The sequence below is a fragment of the Phragmites australis genome, chromosome 2 (genome assembly GCF_958298935.1).
Source record: "Phragmites australis chromosome 2, lpPhrAust1.1, whole genome shotgun sequence".
NCBI classification, from domain to species: domain Eukaryota; kingdom Viridiplantae; phylum Streptophyta; class Magnoliopsida; order Poales; family Poaceae; genus Phragmites; species Phragmites australis.
In genome coordinates, this window is record NC_084922.1 from 13,391,002 (window position 1) to 13,412,351 (window position 21,350).

Genomic DNA, 21,350 nt, shown 5'->3' on the forward strand with positions numbered 1-21,350 from the left:
ATCATCAAATACATGGTTGGGAAGAGCACAAATGGAGGGATGCACTGGGTATGGTACTCGGGCAACAAAGAATATGTATTTGAGGCGCTTCTTCATGACAAGGGAGTGCTTGGAGCTGGCCTGTCCGAGATCACAATGGAATGTGTGCTCAAGCCGACAGATACATGGTGCAAGTGCACTTGCAACAAACCTTTCCTCCTACATTTTTCATGTTCAAATGTGTTGGCAACTTGCACAAAAGAAGGGATCAAACCCGCCCACTTTGTTCCCCCTTACTACACGAAGGAGAATGTTGCAGCAACATGGCAAGGTGAACTGCGTGGTTCGCGGGGAGTTGTTGACTTCACTAAGCCTCCAGAGCTTGCGTAGCTCTGGATGCTGAACCCAGACAACAAGGTCAACACCAAGGGATGACATAATACTTGGCAAATCCGAGGCAAGAGGTCGAAAGAAGGAATGTCTGTTGTGCGGCGGAGAGCATTCGAGGAAGGATTGCAAGCTCTACATATAGCAAGAAGGTGGAGAGATCGTGTGTCGTGTTTTGATGCACAAGTGAGACAAGAACAAAGAAGCAGGCTTGAGCTCTTGATCTGTATCTGTCCAATGTGGACAATGTATGTTTTTATGTCTAACTTTAATAATATGTGTTAGACTACGCATCACATTTTAATGTGTTTGACTGTAATATCATGTATTTGAATATGTATGTTTGTATGTGTCAGACTGTAATAATATGTGTTGGACTATGTAGCAAGTTTAATTTGTCGGAATGTAATATTATGTGTTGGACTATGTATGTTGTTATGTGTCAGACAATATTTAATTTTTTTGGTCTATGTATGTTTCTTTCTGTCTGACTGTTATGATATTTATTCATCTATATATGCCTTTTAGAATCAATTTCTGTTGTTGCATTTCAAAAAATCTCATATAACTTTGTCTAAATCTTTCATTGCAAGTATGGCGAACCTCGAGTTTCTTGATCCACTGATCGATGCTAGGCATCGATCACATCTCATGGACAATGCTCTGTTTCCCACTCTTCGACTTTGGACATCGGACCACTACTGGTCTATAGACGCATGCTAGGTACCTAGGTAAATAATATTTACATTTGCCTCATATTACAATTATTGATGTCAGTAGTACTCACTACATTTTACGCAACACAAGTTGAGGGCTGCTGGGTCACTGCCGTTCGATAGACTAGTGGCGCCAGCTCGGGATGGTGGTCCCTGGTTCCCATTGGACTCCGCACTGCTCAGTGCATTGGTCAACTGCAGGAGGCCCAAGACTCATACGTTTCACCTACCAGTTGGTGAGATGGCTCCGATGTTGTAGGATGTTTCGATGTTCCTCAGTTTGCCCATCTCGGGGACTGCCATCGGACCAGTAGTGGCTACAGCAGGGTGGAAGGCAGAGTTATTGCACTGGTTCGAGGGGTCCTACCGCAAGATCCAAACCACCCAGAGGGACAACAGTTGGGCTTTGCTGGCAAGCATGGCCCAACTAAGGTTTGGGTTGAGCAGTTCCACACCTCACGCTTGACCACGAACTCAGAGGACTGGAGAGTTCGTAGGCATTTGGAGGATTACTTACTCTGGCTTTTCGGGTGGGTGATGTTCATGTGTACCCACTGTGACATCATCGACAAGCACTTGCTCCACTACGCTCGACAAATAGCAGACGACCCTTTGGAGGAGGTTCTGCGGTACCACTGGGGTTCAGTCATCATGGCTTTGACGTACTCTGGGCTCTGTGATGCCTTTGTATGGACCACAATTGTGGGTTCCATCACGGGGTGCCCACTACTGTTGATGCTGCGGTCTTTCTAGCGGTTCAACATCAGTTGACCGACCCTATCGTCATACGCGGCGTACACACCGGACTCGTACCCCAAAGTGAAGTACGACATGCCTGATGTAGTGGACAGTCTGATGATGAGTTCTCTTTGGTGCCGACGCAATGTAAGTATATACAAATGAGTGGTTTTCAATATAGTTTTTATGCTATTAATTAATTATGCTTATACACTATTTTTGCAGCCACAATAGACTACTAGAATGGCATGCGGTGTGTACCCCCACTTTGTCGCATGCCTCAACTAGCTGATGGAGGATAGCGTCCATTGGACACGTTACACAGCAGCCGATGTCGGGGCTCGTGCCCAGTTGAAGCATCTATGCCCCTAATTCGTGTTTTGGTAATTAATGACAATATGTCTTTTGTGGACTAACATGTTTGAATAAGTTATGAAAAGGTTAGTCACAAAGATGTTGCAGAGCTAGAAGTTGCATGAATGAAAAACATGAAGAATGGCTAGCTCAAAGCAAAGGTATAATTGTACGACATTTTCTCTTTTACCGGTCAATGAAGATTAGAGAAGAAAAATTGACCGGATTGATAGAATAAGCGCCGTACTATTAAGAGGGGTTGATGTGTGGTTACTTAAGGTTTCTGTGGTGCCAAATTGCTCAAACTTGCATTTTATTTAGAGTTAAAAATTATAGTTTGAGAAAATCCATCGAAAAGACTGCATTTGGGAGCTTCTGTGTGCTGGCAGTCTAACCGGGCCAGGCGGCGGTCTAACCGTTGTATAATGAACCAGGGCAGTCTTACTCTTTTGAGAGTGGCGGTCTGACCGGCCCTTCGGGCGGTTTGACCGCTGTATAAAATCTTCTCAAAACGTTGAGTAAAACAAAGTCTCAGTCTGGCAGAAGAGTGTGCCAATCTGATCGAGAATCACACAGAGAGTTTTGGGTCTTACGGACTGACCACAGGGTTCGCCAGTCTGAATGCCAAGGTTGTGCCAGTCTGACCGAGAAGGATGGCGGTCTGACTGTCAGGCTGTGTCAGAATTAATTTTGACCGTTGTCTATAGCCGTTGTACGGGGACGGTCTGACCTCCAATGGCGCTGCGGTCTGACCGCCGCTTGCGCAGAACTATCAGAATGGCAGCAACAGTTAGTTTTTGGGTAGAGGGGTATAAATAAGGGCATGGCTGGTTCATTGAATCCATCCCTTGACCCTAGCACATAAATTCAACATCTTGAGTTCTTGCCCTTACTCTCCCTCTCCATTAACTCGGTGATTGCATCTTTCAGAGGTTGAGAGCAACTAGTACATAATTTCAAAGAGTTTGAGCAATTAGGCACTTGTGATCCTTCAAGCAAGTATCATCAACTTATTACTCTTGGAGGTTGCCGCCTCCTAGATGGCTTGGAGGTTGTGGCACCGTCGAGCCCTTCAAGGAAGATTGTGAAGGAGTTGCAGTGGTGATTGTGAGAGGTTTGAGCATGCCTTGCCAGAGTGGTAAAGTGCTTAGCTAGTGAAATAGAGATTTTGAGTAGTTCTTGTTTATTTCCGGCTTAAGGTCAAGTTGCTCAATATGAGCCCTTCCTCGTGTGAGAATTGAATACTTGATAGAGAAGTGGTTTGAAACTTGAACTCACCTCAACATGGATTAGGGGCGATTGGCTAATCACCGATACCACGGGAAAAAAATCTTTTGTGTCATTTTTGAGCTATTTACCTTATCATTGAGTTATTTACTTTCATGCAATTTACTTCAAGTAATTTATATTCCTAGATTATAAATTGTTGTATGTCACCCTCGGTTTACAAACCTCAAGTTAGTTCTTAGTTGTTCTACTTATTGCACTAGTGATCCTTAGTTTGTTTTTGCAAGTTTTCTTGATTGCTTAGCAATTAGTTTTTAAAACCGCCTATTCACCCCCCTCTAGTCGGTATCCTTGATCCTACAAGTGGTATCAGAGCCTAGGACTCCTTTTGTTGCGGATTTAACCATCCCAGAGTAGGATTATGGCTATTGACGTTCATATCAATGTGGGGAAAGCTCCGTTTTTTGAGAGGTCAAACTACGCCTATTGGAAGGCTAGAATGACCGTGTATCTTATGGCTATGGTCGGTAAGCTTTGAGATATTGTGGATAAGGATTATGTAATTCTCGATCCCATTAATCTTACCGATGTTGATAAGAAAAATTCTCTTGCTAATGCTTAAGCTATGAATATTCTTTATAGTGCTTTAGATTTTAATGAGTTCAATCGCATTTTTAAGCTTGAGACCGCTCATGAAATTTGGAAAAGGCTTAAAGAGATCCATAAAGGTTCAACCATGGTTAAGGATGCCAAGCTTTTTGTTTACAAAGGGCAACTTGAGAAATTTACTATGTTGCCAAACGAAAGCATTGTAGAAATTTTTAATCATTTGAACAACATAATTGAATTCAAGGGGCTTAGCATAGATGTTTTCGATGTTGATTTTTCTGATAAGTTTCTTAGAGCTTTGCCGAACAAATATGATACTATTGTGATTTTGCTTGTGAGGTCCAACTTGAAGGAGACAACTCCAATGCAAGAGTGAAATTCTCACTCATGACATTTTCAAGAAGTCACAAGAGGATCTTCATGATGATGCTAGTGATGCCAAGAAGAAGAATGTCGCATTTAAGGCTTAAGCATCAAAAGGCAAAGATGATCATGAAGAGAGTGAGGATGATGAAGAGATGGCTCTTTTTGTGAGAAAATTCAAGAAATTTATGAAGAAGAAAAAATATCAAGGTGGATATAGTAAGAAGGGACAATCTTCGAAAGAAAATCCATTCGAAGAAAGAAGATGCTTTGAATGTGTTGAAAAATGCCATATTGCCACAAATTGCAATAACACTGAAGAAAAACATTCCAAGAAGAAAAAGGAGAGTGAATGCAAGAAAGTTTTCAAGAAGTACTATAAGAAGAAGAAAGATGGTCAAGCATGCTATGTTGAGTGGGATTCGGATGCAAGCTCAAGCTCCGACTCTGATGATGAGAAGCCATCTCAAAAGGGTCTTACCGGTATAGCCATCAAGGAAGCACCTTCACTCTTCTCCACACCTCATTGTCTTATGGCAAAAGGTGACTCTAAGGTATTAAATGATGAAGATGAATATTTATATGATGATCTAGTTGAGCTAATAAATGGTTTTGTTGATTTCATGAGCAAAGAAAGAGCAAAGTTTAAGGAATTGAAAAAGAGACACACTTCTCTTCAAGATTCCTATGAGGAGCTAAAGACAGCTCATGAGGGTCTAAAAGAAACTCATGAGATGCTTAAGGAAGCTCATGACTCTTTTATTGCTCATGAAACTAACAAATCAAAATTAGATATGAGTATATCTTGCAATATTCTTGATGATGTATCTACTTTATCTCATGTGAGTTCTTCTACCTTGCATAATGATGTGCTTACTTCACCTAAAGATGTATCTTGCAAAAATATCTTGATTATTGATGAAAATATCATGTTGAAAGAAAAAGTTGAAAATCTAACAAATGATCTTGCAAGATGCTATATTGGAGAGTCTAAAATTAGACAAGTTTTGGATGGTCAAAGGTTCTCCATCAAGAAAGAAGACCTTGGGTATGTTCCCAAGAAGGGTAAGAAGGCATTCATTCATCACAAAACTACTTTTATGAAAGGTAGCGGTTATTACATGAGGTGCAAGAAAACCGGGTATGTTGAGAAGGATTGCAAAAATATCAAGGATAACTCATATGCATCTTTTGATTCATGCTATATCCTTAAGAGATGCTTTAATGGTAGTGTTAAAGGTAGATTTATAGGCACTCCTATAATTGGTGCTAAAAAGAATACCATTTGGGTGCCTAAAACCTTGGTGACTAACATCCAAGAACCTAAACAATTTCGGATACCTAAAAGAGTTTAACTTTGTTTTGTAGGTAAACTACAAGTTCTATGGGAGACATTGGGTGCTAGATAGTGGATGCACTCAACACATGACCGGATATCAAAGGATGTTCACTTCTATGAGCAATGATGGATTGGAATATGACAAAATCACATTTGGAGACAATGGCAAAGGAAAGGTAAAAGGATTAGGTAAAATTGCTATCTCAAATGATTTGTCTATCACAAATGTCTTACTAGTTGAATCCTTAAATTTCAATTTGTTATCCATTGCTCAATTATGTGATCATGATCTTACATTCACTTTTTCTCCAAATGATGTGATCATATCTAGCATAAAGGACAATAGTGTTATTTTCAAAGGCTTTAGATATGGTAATCTTTATCTAGTTGATTTTTTCTTCTAATGATGCAAGCCTTAGCACATGCTTGTTCACAAAGACATCAAGAGGATGGTTTTGTCATAGAAAGTTTGGTCATGTTGGTATGAATCAACTAAATCGTTTGTTGAAGCATGATCATGTAGTTGGATTGAAAGATATGAAATTTGAGAAGGACAAGCTATGTAGTGCTTGTCAAGCCGGAAAGCAAGTGGGAAACTCACATCCATACAAAGCTCCATGTCAACTTCAAGACCTTTGAAATTATTATATATGGATTTATTTGGTCCTACTACATATATAAGTATTTGAGGTAATAACTATTGTCTTGTTATTGTTGATTTTTCTAGATTTACTTGGTTATTATTTTTATATGATAAGACTATTATATTTAACACCTTCAAAAGCTTTGCTAAAAGGGCTAAAAATGAATTTGATTTCAAGATCAAGAAAGTAAGAAGTGATAATACCTCCAAATTCAAGAACACAAAGGTTGAGGACTTTTGTGATGAAAAGGGGATCAAACATGAATTCTTGGCCAAATACACTCTAGAGCAAAATGGAGTAGTAGAAAGAAAAATCGAACTCTTATTGATATGGCAAGATCAATGCTTTCAGAATATAATGTTTCGGACAATTTTTGGGCCGAAGCTATTAAGACCGCTTGCCATTTATCAAATAGATTATATTGTCATCGTCTATTGAAAAGGACTCCATATGAACTTCTTATTGGAAGGAAGCCAAATATTTCATATTTTTTGGTATTTAGATGCAAATGCTATATTCTCAAGAAAGGTACACGTTTATCAAAATTTCAAAGAAAATGTGATGAAGATTTCTTACTTGGTTATTCTTCCAATAATAAAGTTTATCGTGTCTACAACCAAAATTCTGGTTTGGTTGAAGAGACACATGATGTTGAGTTTGATGAGACTAATGGCTCTCAAGAAGAGCAAGAAAATTTGGATGATGTGGGTAATGAAGGCTTGAGAAGTGCTATAAAAAATATGTCAATAGGTGACATTAAGCCAAAAGAGGAAGATGAACTAGAGGATGATTCATCTATCTCTATTCAAGCTATTCCATCTTCTTCCACTATAAACGATCAAGCTCAAACTTAAAATGTGGAAGATATGGATGATCAACTTAAAATGTGGAAGATATGGATGATCATGTACAACAAGCTACCACTCCATCAAATCCATCACAAGAACAAATAGCTCATCCAAGAGTTCATCATACCATTGCCAAGGACCATCCCATTGATTAAATTGTTGGTGATCTTAGTAAGGGTGTTCAAACTTATTCTCGTATTGCTTCATTTTGTGAACACTACTCTTTTGTATCTTCTATTGAACCTAATCATGTAGAAGAAGCACTAAATGATCCGGATTGGGTGAATGCAATGCATGAAGAGTTAAATAATTTTACCCGCAATGATGTATGGGAATTGGTGGAAAGACCAAGAGATCATAATGTTATTGGCATAAAATGGGTTTTTCGAAATAAGCAAGATGAAGATGTAATTGTTGTAAGGAACAAAGCAAGATTGTTTGCATAAGGATATACTCAAGTCGAAGGTTTGGATTTCGGTGAAACTTTGCTCCCGTAGCAAGACTTGAGGCTATTAGAATTTTGCTTGCTTTTGTTTCATCTTATAATATCAAGTTATATCAAATAGATGTAAAAAGTACCTTTTTGAATGATAAAATTAGTGAAATTGTCTTTGTTGAACAACCTCTCAGTTTTGAAGATCCTAAAAAGCCAAATCATATATATAAACTCTCTAAAGCTCTCTATGGCCTTAAACAAGCGCCACGTGTGTGGTATGAGAGACTTAGAGATTTTCTTGTTTCTAAAGGCTTCAAAATTGGGAAAGTTGATACTACCTTGTTCACTAAATCTATTGGCAATGATTTCTTTGTTTGTCAAATTTATGTTGATGATATCATTTTTGGATCTACTAACAAGGATTTTTGTGAAGAATTTGGAGAAATGATGTCTAAGGAATTCAAAATGTCTATGATTAGTGAATTGAGTTTCTTTCTCGGACTTCAAATCAAGCAACTCAAAGATGGAACTTTTATTAGCCAATCATAGTATTTGAATGATTTATTGAAAAAGTTTGGTATGAAAGATGCAAAGCCTATCAATACTCCTATGGGAACAAATGGTCATTTTGATCTTGATGAGGGAGGTAAACCGGTAGATTTAAAGCTTTATAGATCAATGGTAGGTAGTTTGCTTTATCTTACCGCATCTAGGCCCGATATCATATTTAGTGTATGCATGTGTGCAAGGTTTCAAGCATCTCCCAAAGAATGTCATTGGATGGCCGTTAAGCGCATTTTGAGGTATTTAAAGTTCTCTCCTAGTATAGGGCTTTGATATCCTAAAGGTGCTAAGTTTGAGCTAATCGGATATTCAGATTTCGATTATGCGGGTTGCAAAGTTGATAGGAAAAGAACATCCGTTAGTTGCCAATTTCTTGGTAGATCGCTAGTTTTATGGTCATCCAAGAAACAAAACTCCGTAGCACTTTCTACCGCTGAAGCGGAATATGTTTTCGCGGGTAGTTATTGTGCTCAATTGCTTTGGATGAGACAAACTTTGCTAGATTATGGTGTTGTTTTCAAAATAGTGCCTCTTTTGTGTGACAACAAGAGTGCCGTGAAAATAGTCACAAATCCGGTCCAACACTCTAGAACCCACCATATAGATATTCGCCATCACTTTCTTAGAGATCATGTAAGCAAAGGCGATATCCTAGTAGACAGTGTTCGAACCGAAGATCAACTAGCAGATATCTTCACCAAACCTTTAGAGGAGAATCATTTTTGTAAATTAAGAAATGAGCTTAATGTCATCGACTTCTCAAATATTGCTTGAAACTTTAGTCACATGATGTTTATGCATTTTCATGATCAAGCATTTGTTCTTAATGCTTTACATACTCATCTTGTTCATGTTTATTTCCTTTGAATATGCAAATTTGTTGCATATTAAATTTCAAGTTTATTTTTCAATAATCTTGGTTATGACTTGTTACATATGTTTCTTTCTCTTTTTCTATATCAAAAGATCATATGTTACCTTGCATCTCTCTTTATAGCTCTATCCTCAAAAGTTCAAAAAGGCTCATGTTCCAACGGTCTGACCGCAGCTCTCTCTCTCTCTCTCTCTCCGGTTTGACTGCCGATCTATACAGAGAGGTTTGGTGTCTCTGGACTCTGGCGGTCTGACCGCCACCGAAGGTTTTGTCTAGGTCGACCTTATCTCCTCCGGTCCCCATCCTTTTTCTCCACCGAGTATCTTCTTTTTCTCTCTCTCCACACAAACGTGCTCTCGGTAAGAAACTCAAGGTAGACAAATCTTCGGTCCCCGGTCGATCTGAGAGTTTCTCCTGTCTCACCGCGAATTCCTCTCTCATGGCCTCTCAGTGATCTTTGGATCCCTACTCTTTTTACCTTTTTTTTAGGATTTTTGTGCTTAGGGTTTGAAAGGTGTGATCTATAATTTGAGGCATGGATTTGAGATGAACTCTATTGGAATTAGTTGCTAGCATCTCTATTATGATATTCTCAAGGTTTGGTGAGATGGGAATTCAATTTGCCTCATATATTCATCAAAATTGATCGAAGGAGGGCTGTCTGCCGGCCGGTGGTCTGACCGCGGCCTTCATCGGTCTGACCGCCAGCGGCAGCAAAGCTAGTTTTTCTCTGTTTTTCATCTTGTGTCAATCTTTTACTTTAACTAATGCATTGTGATATATCATATGATCAGTGGAGGAGGAAGTGTTCTTAGAAGGAAGGTGAGAAAGTTGTTGGTTGGTCGGGGCAAGGGTAAAAGAAGATTGGCAGATTCAGAGTCAAAAGGTGATCATGGTGATTCTGATTAGGTGCCCTCACAAGATATTGGTGAGGAAGCTTCATCCTATGCTGGTAATGTTGATTTTGATGTGGATGATGCTAGTGATGAGGATACTGAGATAAACTATCAAGCTTATGTTAGGCATAAGAAAAATTAGAATTCAACTGAATATACTAGGGCCCGAAATACATATCAGTATAGTCTTGATAATGATGCAACTCTACCTCACTTTTATACCATGACACAACGAGATGCTTTTTATGGCCATCTCTTGCGCGAGAACATATTTGATCATAAATGGATTGATTGGGTTTATGTGAGAAATCAACTTAGCATGACTGTCATAACTAATATCTTTCAAGAGCTAGGTCTTTATAAGTTTGTCAATTTCAAGTGTGATTGGAATGCAACAGTCATTCGACAATTCTATGCTACTGTTGAGATATCTCACAATTCTCAAAAACTTGAGTGGATGACTGGATCTAGGAAATATAAAGCTTCATTCAGGGATTTTGCTCATGCCATCAGAATTGCTTTTGATACTGTCTATGACACTATCGATATCAACAATGAAGAATTCTTGGAAGAAGAAGTTTGGAGTGTATTCTATGAACCAATAGGGGTTGTCTCTAAAGTCACTCTTGAGATGGTTACAGGCTTAAAGGTGCTCCCTGCTACAATTAACAAAATTGCTAGAGCCACTTTTGCTCCAAAGAGTGGTAACAGTGATGCTATTAGGGACTTTTATTGGAATATCATTAACCATATCATAAACAGGAGAAAGATTAACGTGATCAAGTTTATGCTCAAAGCCATTGACGATATCACCATGAGAATAACTCCAAATCTTTATTTTGCTCCATACATTATATCCCTTATTCTTATGAAGACAAAGTTTCAGAGATCTTCATGTGATTGTAGCATTTGGGATATCGGCCTTTCAAGTAAACCCAAGTATTCTACGGAAGGGTCAGCATGCAGCTCAGGAAGGACAGCATAATGAGCCTCAGCACTATGTTGCTCCACCTCAGCCTGCTCCAGAACCAGTCCCCCCTCAGTGGTACCTCCAATAGGGTTCTTTGATCCCTATATGGTCTCCATTCAGCACAACAACCAGCAGAGCATTTAGCAATAGTTTGCCTCTTTTCAGGCCAATCCTCCCCAATCTTTCTATCAGCCAATCATCAATGCCACTCAGAATGCTATTGCTCTTGCTCGTGAAGATATTGCAGCGTTGAACACTCATAACCAAGAGTTAACTAACATGTTTAACAACATATCTCTTGGACAGCAGAATTTGCAGCATCAGTTTGATACCCTCTCTAGCTGCTTTGGTAGCTTCTCCGAGCACTTTTATAATGTCTATCCTCCACCTCCTCCGCATGATGAGTAGACCTTTTTGGCATTTGATGCCAAAGGGGAGAAGAAGTGTTGGAAGAAGTGTTTTATTTTGGTTGCATGATGATCTATGTAGTTCTTTAATTTTTGTTTGCATTAGTACCATATTGAACTATGTTTAATTGTTGAACCTTGCTTAATTATTGAACTATGTTTAATTGGTGTGATCATACGTTCTAACTTTGATGGATATCTCGAGGAAAATGAGTTGAAATGATATGTTTGTATTGGAAATACCTTTGGTTATATTCTCTTCCTCGGATCCAAGAAAGCAAGGTAAACTCCGCCAAAATTTCATTAAATCTTTATCTTGTGCCATTTATCTTCTCTTTAATCTTATGGGCACATGTTTAGGGGGAGCCTACCTTGACTTGAGTTTTTATAGCGAATTATTTTCAATCTCATATACTTGTAATTTTTGCTATAAATACTCACCTTCGAGTCTTCTTTTTGCTAATGTCTAAAAGTGGGCTCAAAACTTAAATCACACCACTTCTTAGTTTTATTGTCATCAATTACCAAAAAGGGGGAGATTGAAGCATATAGGCCCCTAATTCATGTTTTGGCAATTAATAACAATATATCTTTTATGGACTAACATGTTTGAATAAGTTATGAAAAGGTTAGTCACAAAGATGTTGCGGAGCTAGAAGTTGCATGAATGGAAAACATGAAGAATGGCTAGCTCAAGGCAAAGGTATAATTGTAGTGTATTTTCTCTTTTACCGGTCAACGAAGATTAGAGAAGAAAAAAATGACCGGATTGATAGGATAAGTGCCGTACTATTAAGAGGGGTTGATATATGGTTACTTAAGGTTTTTGTGGTGCTAAATTGCTCAAACTTGCATTTTATTTAGAGTTGAAAATTATAGTTTGAGAAAATCCGTCGAAAAGACTGTATTTGGGAGCTTCTATGTGATGGTGGTCTGACCACTGTATATTGAACTAGGGAAGTCTTACTCTTTTGAGAGTGGCGGTCTGACCAGCCCTTCGGGTGGTCTAACCACTGTATAAAATCTTCTCAAAACATTGAGTAAAACCAAGTCTTGGTCTGACCGAAGGGTGTGCCATCTGACCGAGAATCACACAGAGAGTTTTGGGTCCTACGGTCTGACTGCAGGGTCCGCCGGTCTGACCGCCAAGGTTGTGCCAGTCTGACCGAGAAGGATGGCGGTCTGACCGCCAGGCTGTGTCAGAATTAATTTCAATCGTTGTCTGTAGCCGTTGTACGGGGGCGGTCTGACTGCCAATGGTGTTGCAGTCTGACCACCACTTGAGCAGAACTGTCAGAACGGCAGCAACTGTTAGTTTTTGAGTAGAGGGGTATAAATAAGGGCATGGCTGGTTCATTGAATGCATCCCCTTGACCCTAGCACATAAATTCAACATCTTGAGCTCTTGCCCTTACTCTCCCTCTCCATTAACTTGGTGATTGCATCTTTGAGAGGTTGAGAGCAACTAGTGCATAATTTCAAAGAGTTTGAGCAAGTAGGCACTTGTGATCCTTCAAGCAAGCATCATCAACTTATTACTCTTGGAGATTGCCGCCTCTTAGACGGCTTGGAGGTTGTGGCACCATCGATCCCTTTAAGGAAGATTGTGAAGGAGCCGCGGTGGTGATTGTGAGAGGTTTGAGCACGCCTTGCCGAATTGGTAAAATGCTTAGCTAGTGAAATCGAGGTTTTGAGTAATTCTTGCTCATTTCCGGCTTAAGGTCAAGTTGCTCAGTATGAGCCCTTTCTCGTGTGAGAATTGAATACTTGATAGAGAAGCCGTTTGAAGTTTGAACTCACCTCAACATGAATTAGGGGTGATCGGCAAATCACTGATACCACAGGAAAAAATCTCTTGTGTCATCTTTGAGCTATTTATCTTATCATTGAGTTATTTACTTTCATGCAATTTACTTCAAGTAATTTATCTTCCTAGATTATAAATTATTGCATGTCACCCTAGATGTGTAAACCTCAACTTAGCTCTTAGTTGTTCTACTTATTACTCTAGTGATCCTTAGTTTGTTTTCGCGAGTTTTTTTTATCGATTAGCAATTAGTTTTTAAAACCGCCTATTCACCCCCCCCCCCTCTAGTCGGTATCCTTGGTCCTACACCTATTTAGCCATAGCTCATAGTGCAACGCTGACATAGGATCCCCTCAAGGATCCGAATTTTGGGAAAAACATCAACGTGTCTCCGTCTTTCGGTTATGTCGCATATTTGTTTTACTTATTGCAAGTTCATAAATTGCTTTGTGTTAATTTTAGTGTTTATATCTCATATAGGATTGCACCTTGTTACCTGCTTTAGAGTAGCTTTAATTTTGTATTTAATTTCATTAAGGCGAAGTTTTAGCTTGTTTGGAGGAATTTAGGAAAAAGGCCTATTCACCCCCTCTAGGTCGTCATCTCAATCCTTCAACAATGCTGTCACAATGCCATACATTGTGCTTCCTGCCGCCCTAGACGTGACGACATGGCTGAGATGTCTAGGAGGACATCTTCACCACCACGTACAATGCTAATCCCTCACCTAGGCAGGAGGGCACGTCGGCCCAGGTGCTACAACTTGGGCTCACTTTCGTTTTCACACTAGGGTGGATGGGACCCTTACCAGGTATGTTATTTCGTTTTAACATAATTTGTTTTCTTCTATTTGCATTTATATCTATTAAAAAATTTATTCATAATCACAGGTTCATAGTGGTACTCTGGGACCTTCATGCCTGCTGCTTCTCATTCCTCAAGTACTTACGAGCACAATTTGGACGACTGGTTCGTGGAACCTCTCATCACCCAGGGCTTCTCTTGGTTGCTTGAGGCCCCACAGCCTACGCAACATACACAGGATGATGCATCCACCCCGGCGGCTGCGCCTCGCCCTAGGAACCCAGCTGCTCCCTTGTCCTATCCGACGGACCAGATCCAATGTTGTGGTAGAGGAGGCCTAGCAAGAGGGCTAGAGGAGAACATGGCCCTTGATTTACCTATTTTATATTATTTGTATTGCTACACTTGAATACTCTGTTTAGTACTTGTTGTACTATATTTATGTTAATTGCATCGCTTTGGTTGATGACTCCGTTTAGAACTCCTTGGCACTTTATGTTATTTGCGCCCTACTCTTCATTTGTTCATGCATACAACAATCAAAATCCAGTGTCACATGATCGAGACTTACGTCTCTACATTTTTTTCTCTACAAAAATAATTCATTCCTGCGAAAATCGAAATCCAATGCCCTTTCGACGAGCCACACGCTGACAGGAATCTTGTCAGCATATGGGCCACCGACAGGATTCCTATCATCACCGTTAATGGATCTTGTCGGCATTTCCATTACTGACTTGTCCAGTTAACACGAGACTATGCTAACAGAGTTCACAATTGGTAGCAGAAATGACAAGTGGTCTAACGACATCTCGTCTTCTGATAGGTACCCTGTCAGTAAGCGAAATACCGATAGAGTACTACTTCTACGATTTTACAAAAATAGATATTTTTTTGCAATTTTCCATTATTTTAATATTATTATAAAAATCCTAACTAGTGTGACCGTGAGCAAATAGATGTACATAAATCACTAACATTGCTTCGTTTCGCCTGTCTCATGACCGTTGGCGTTGGGTAACATAACAACTGTAGAGAAAGTTTGGATTTTTGCAAACGACTGCATCGTATTAGCACTAGATTCTCACAATAGTCCGGTGGGGCTAGCTAGCATTGCATCAAATGAAATGCTAAAAAATCTTCCACTTGCAGGGGATAATGCGGAAATATTAGAGATGGCAAGAGGGAACAAAGAACCCATTAATTCATGTACAGCAGGTACCTCCTTCCTGTTTTTTCCTGTTTTTTCAGGAGACTAGCTGAGTAACTGTACGTTGCAACGAAAACTGAAAATTTATACACGATAATACTGTTGACTCAAGATCATTAACATTGTTAACCAAAAAATTGTCTCAATGAGGCTTGTAAGTTGATCCTATTTTCCAGTGTAACACTGGTTACAACCAAAAACGGAAAACAAAAGGAAAAAAAGGCTTTTAATCCAGGAATCAGGTCCTGCTGCGTTGGTTCCGTGCTCTTGCTTTTTAGGTCCTCCAAACCGTGATCAGATTCTTGAACAAAATGGAGACAGCACAGTTCGACGAGTTATTCAAAAACTTTGACAAGAATTGTCTTGGTCATACTAACTTCACAGCAATATTAACGTTGGGTTCTCAATATACCCCTTTAACACTTTCAGAAATTCCGCGCCAATTGCACCTGCACAGGGTTGTTCAATGAACAAAAAAAGTTAATTTCTCGTCCACTCTACAGTACAAGGTCGCAGAAAGATCAATAACCCTGTGGTCACAGCTCAGCGTAGCTGACATGAATGAACCGAACTCATACTGAGCATCAGTGCCACTTGGTATCACCCTCTTCTCAGCTGCTCAAGAAAAAGAAATGTGATTAACAGAGAAACCATTTCTAATGAAAGAACATCAGACGTTCTAGCATAACTTAAAGCTATCTATCATTTAAACTTACAAAGTATTGCACAAACAAAACAAATACCACCTAAATTTCTATGTTCTAACTTATAAGCCCTATTTATAGGACCGAATGTTACTCATTAGCTAGCAGTGCCAGATTCAAGATTATGTATGATTTCTGTGTCCAAATGCTAGTCCCCATACCAAAATGGGGTACCAGGTTTGCACAAATCAGAAAATACGCTTTTCAGAACAACAGAAAAGTGGTATAAATGCATAATGCTACTGTTACTTTTCTGAACAACATGAGCAAGAGAGCAGCACATAAGCGAAATTGTGATGCAAATCTTCGAGAACTCATTACCAAAACAAATGGCCAATATTGCTGACTGAGGAGGATTTATGATGGCACAGAATTGTTTAATTCCGAAGGGACCTCCCAAGTTTGATACAGTGAACGTGCCACCCTGAAAATAAATCACCAAAGTTGTCAAGGAATTCTTTTTTGGTTCGTACTTAGCAGCTACTATGTTCTCCATACCTCATAATCTGCTGCTTTTAAGCTATTCTCCTTTGCTCTTTGAGCCAACTGCTTCACCTCCTCAGCAATTATACCAACTCCCTTCTTGTCTGCATCCTACAATGTACAAGTCAGAAAACAAAAAAAAAAAAGAAAACACACATTGGGCAAATTTAGGGTAACTTACCCTAATAGCTGAGTGCCTGTGCGTTGCAACGGAACTCAAATGAGCCATGCAACATGTTTTGGATCACACAATCTCCTTCACTCAAAAAATGCATATCCCCTTCTTGTCCCTTCTATTCAAAACCTTTTATCAATCAATTTATGCAGTCAATACCACCCCAAATCCAATCCAACCGAAACCTAGAAATCAAAACCAAGGAGAAGCCCGACTCGTGCCCTCTCAGATCGTAGTAGCAGCAGTGGACCAGATCGTCCTACGTGAAGCAGACGCCCCAAGGCAGATCTTAGTGATACAAGATGATACACCCAGTCCATGTGATCTAGGATCAGTCATATGGTAAACATCGCAGTTCACTGCCCCTCCCAAGTATTCTGCAATTATTGGTGCATCACGCTTCATTGCATGCTCCAGGCTCTCCATAACCTATTGTTCAACCAGAGCATCACTGATTAAGCACATAAAGCAGTTCATGTGACTAAATAGAAACTCTTAGTAGTATGCTCAAAGTAATGACTAAAATTCATGGAGGAACAACATGAAACAAAACACTCAACAAGTGGCAAACATTGAAGAGACTGAACATCCATTGCAAGCAACGCTGAGCCCATGTTAGTTATAGCGTACGGGATAAAGAAAGGTGAAATTTTTCTGTATCCCTTCTCAATGAGATTCTGAACACCATCGGAAAACACTGTAAGGCCACCCATGCCAGTCCCTACGAGAACTCCAGCACTCACTTTGTCAAGCTGTTAACAATAAAGTAATCAGGGAAACAAGTTTTCGAAAGAGAAAAAACAGGAGTAGAAAAAGTCTGAAACCTAGGCAGCTGCATGCATATAGGACAAGTAGAATGTACTGAAATAAATATGAAAATGGTGCTAGCTGCACTTAAGCAGGCAATAGGGTGAAAAGACAACTTGATTAACTTATCGCATCTTGCACAATAAAATAGCTTTGTTAATGATACCAACCAACTTTTGTGCTCTGAATCATATCAAAATAAATTGGGTTTTGATTTAAACTCACAAATGTTCACATGCATTCTGTTGCTGTTCATCTGTAGTGATCCAACAGCTTATATTTAAATCATTATCACATATCCCTCACAAAAAGAAAACCATGTCCAGTTTTAGTAAAAAACCAAACCGGACATATTTTTCCTCGCAAAAAAATGAATATATTTTCTTGTTGTGCTTTCCAGTCATACTAAAAGAATAACTGAAGCTAGGTTGTTCCTAACACAATGAAACAATCTCGCAAGACATTTAAAAAAAAAACTATGTCTTCAATAAATACGGCCAAGCACAAATATATAGTCCTTTGCATCATAATTTTTTTTTTTGAAACAAAATACGTTCAAAAGGAAGTAAGTCTTTTTCTCATACCAAATCCAACTAAACCTGTTCAAACCAACTTTACTGCCCCTCACCGGAGTCACGCTTGGGAGCCTCCCTGATCTCTTCAGCGGTGTCCTCCTGAGGACAAGCATGCAATTGTTAAGGAATCGGGATGGTTTCAGGAAAGTAAAGAGTGTGAGTAGAACTTTATGTTTGGGAAATGGATGATTACCGAGATGTCGGAAGTCCAGAGGGTCAAGTTGTCACGAAGGAGTTGCATGATCAAAGTGCTGTCCTTGTAGGACTCCTCGCTTAGGGTGTCCAGCTCCGAGATGGCCTCATCAAAATCCTGCCAATTGCAAAGGAGGGACATCAGCATGATGTCATGTGACAACAGTCTCAATTAAGAAACAAACTCTAGATGATGAAAAAAGTTATTCTTTTAATTGTAGACTACTCCAGAACCAGGCAGGATAATATCATTTAAGTGCATGGCTAAGCAATGATATTTGACAGGATCAAGTGCATTGCAATTTAGTAACACTAATAAGCCTCGCACAGTTTACTGTCAGAAACAAATTTGACCAAGTATAGACCCATAAAAAGCTGAATTACTGCTGCCTTGCACTATGGAGAAGAAACAATCAAACACCTGTGATTTTTTATTAGCTACTGAGGGTACTGATTAAACTAAGAACCAGCAATGGGAACTACTGCAGAACATAATTTAATATTTTATTCTCCTAAAGTCACTTTGACATAATATAATATTTTATTCTCCTAAAGTCACTTTGACACTGATGTACAAATTTGACCAAGTATAGACCCATAAAAAGCTGAATTACTGCTGCCTTGCACTATGGAGAAGAAACAATCAAACACCTGTGATTTTTTATTAGCTACTGAGGGTACTGATTAAACTAAGAACCAGCAATGGGAACTACTGCAGAACATAATTTAATATTTTATTCTCCTAAAGTCACTTTGACACTGATGTAAAAGAATATGAAGAGCAGCTCAAGGACAGACTGAAATTCGTGACAGGTAATACAAACTCAGGGTCAACTTAAGGCTGATAATAATATAAGTTTAGGTACACCAATAGGATCCCTTTTTCTCGTGGGCACACTTGTCTCCCAACATACTGATTCCATGAAATTTCCATTGTTCTATTAGTCAATGACAGAATAGTATGAAACCTAAATGTTAGGTTTCCTGTCCATATCACAAAGAATGCACGAACCTACCCTTGCATAAAAAACACACATATTTTCTACTGCAGGCATGACAACTAAAATCAATTATCTATTATTTCTGTTGTGATGTCCCATATCTGCAGGCTTTCTACTCCGGAAAAAAGTAACATAAAAATGTCCCCAAAGTAAAGAATGAGCTGCATTGAGTCTAGAGATGTAGAACATGAGAAAAAAAAGGTAATATAGTGCAAATGGTAGTGTGATAATCTTGTGATACATAACTAATATACTGTAACCTATTATTTTCTCCCTTCTGCTAAATTAAAAATGTTACAAAAAATGTTCTCAAAACAGCACTCATAATAGCATCGCTAACAAAAGGAATACACAATACATATCACCCGCAGACTAAAGGTCACTACTAATTATCAGAAAATCAAGATGTATTGAGTAATTCATCATATAATCACCACCTTGACATCATCAAAAACAGATAAGCAATTCCCTACACAAGCATTGCACATCCACAGAGATAATACTTTAACATAACATCTATTGATGCAGAAAAACTAACCTGCTTTGCAAGACTGCAGGCGAATCAGTTGAGTTAAGAATCTCACAGTAGAACACTGAGAAGTAAAGTGTCAGCCCAAGCCGAATCGGGTGAGTTGGAGGCAGCTCAGCCAAAGCAATATCCTGATTGCACCACAAACCATTTCTTCAGAAATAAAGTACATGTAATAAAATGTGCAGTGAAAAAAATAATGATGCAAGAATCACGCTTCACCAACAAAATTTGAAATTGCAATCAAGAAACGAAATAAAAAGTTGTTGACCTGGGCAGCCTTGTATGCCACCATGGTGTTCTCAGCAGCATCCTTTTTCTCAGCCCCAGTCATGAACTCAGCAAGGTATCTAATTATCACAAATGTTTTGGTCAAATGAAAACCATGATCCTATAACAAATGCGAAAGTCCTGATGCATATCATATTACCTGTAGTAGTCACCCTTCATCTTGAGGTAGAAGACCTTGGACTCAGGGGCAGTGGAGGAGGGCACAAGGTGGGATTCGAGCAGCTTGAGGATGCCATCACAGATCTTGGTGAGCTCAGTTTCGATCTTGCCACGGTAGTCCTTGATGGGTGTTACACGGTCCTCATGGCCTCGGCCCTCCTCCTCGGCAGTAGCGGAGGCAATCGTCGAGCCTGCGGTCGTTCTTGCCGTCGATGTAGCCCTCCGGGGAGAACCCCCTGATCTGCACGACGAACTTGATCTGCGCGGAGGGGAATGACGGGATCGGGAGGGAAGTTCGCGTGATTTGAGGAACCGTTGGGCGGGGCGGGGGCGGGGGCGGGGGCGGGGGCGGGGGCGGGGGCGGTTCCAGGTAGCGGGTGGGCGGGGGACGACGCACGACGATGGGGCGAGGAGCAGGAGCGTGGCAGCGCGGCGGGGAGGGGTTGAGGATGGGCGGAGGACATGGCGGCGGCGAGGAGTTGAGGAGGCTCGGGGGGCGTGGCGGCGGCGCACGGCCTTGGCGACGGGGAAGGTGGTGGGAGCGGATGCGGATGCGGATGCGGATGCGGCTCGAGTCGCGCGAGGGAGGCGTGGGCAGAAGGAAAGAACCGGACGCACGTCGTGTGACGAAAAGATCAGGCGTAGGCGATAGAGCTGGGTAGAAAAAAAAAGGCTGATGATACATCTATTAGTTATTTTTTTTAAGCAGGAGAGATAATGTTATTTCATTTTATAATATTAGGACCGCTAATGAGAGTGAGTTTAAAAATATGTAAATTGAAGAGTTTTTTTATGCGGAGGGGATCAAGTATGAATTCTCTGTACCTTACTCTTCTCAATAAAATGGCGTGATCGAAAGTAAGAATTGATACTCATTGAGACGGTAAGAATAATGCTAGATGAGTATAAGATCTCCGATCGTTTTTAGACGGAAGTTTTCAATACCGCTTGTCATGTGGCGAACCGGGTGTATCTTCATCGACTCCTTATGAACTCCTCACCGATAACAAGACAAATGTCTTATACTTTTGAGTATTTGGGAGTAAGTGTTTCATTCTAAATAAAAAGCCTAAAACCTCTAAATTCGTTTCTAAAGTTAACGAAGGATTTTTGCTTGGATATGGATTAAATGCTTATGTATACCGTGTTTTCAACAAAACCACCGATATTGTTAAAATTATGCGTGATATGACATTTGATGAAACTAATGGCTTTTGATTAGAGCAAGTTGATCCTATTATGCTAGGTAATGAGAAAATTAC

At 39.8% G+C, this 21,350-nt stretch overlaps 2 protein-coding genes and 1 pseudogene across 2 annotated transcripts; all 3 read right to left on the bottom strand.

Annotated features, from left to right (window-relative positions):
* Positions 1-15,550: 15,550 nt before the first annotated feature.
* LOC133903042 (dihydrolipoyllysine-residue acetyltransferase component 3 of pyruvate dehydrogenase complex, mitochondrial-like) lies at positions 15,551-17,247 on the bottom strand. The gene is made up of 6 exons (XM_062344388.1): positions 17,083-17,247; positions 16,844-16,963; positions 16,375-16,470; positions 16,198-16,300; positions 15,713-15,787; positions 15,551-15,621 (listed from the first exon to the last, which is right to left on the bottom strand). The coding sequence occupies exons 1-6, from the start codon at positions 17,245-17,247 to the stop codon at positions 15,551-15,553; spliced, it is 630 nt and encodes a 209-aa protein (XP_062200372.1).
* Positions 15,568-20,749, bottom strand: LOC133900235 (14-3-3-like protein GF14-B; annotated as a pseudogene).
* On the bottom strand, positions 20,231-20,773 carry LOC133903053 (formin-like protein 5). Its single transcript, XM_062344398.1, has one exon. It carries the CDS (start codon positions 20,771-20,773, stop codon positions 20,231-20,233), a length of 543 nt encoding a protein of 180 aa, XP_062200382.1.
* Positions 20,774-21,350: the final 577 nt, after the last annotated feature.

Coding starts and splice junctions, on each gene's coding strand:
- LOC133903042 (XM_062344388.1), bottom strand. CDS start 17,247: ATGGGTGGCCTTACAGTGTTTTCCGATGGTGTTCAGAATCTCATTGAG. Junction 16,471..16,843: donor CTAGATCACATGGACTGGGT/GTATCATCTTGT, acceptor TGTACATTGTAG/GATGCAGACAAGAAGGGAGT. Junction 15,622..15,712: donor CATGTCAGCTACGCTGAGCT/GTGACCACAGGG, acceptor AACCCTGTGCAG/GTGCAATTGGCGCGGAATTT.
- LOC133903053 (XM_062344398.1), bottom strand. CDS start 20,773: ATGTATCATCAGCCTTTTTTTTTCTACCCAGCTCTATCGCCTACGCCT.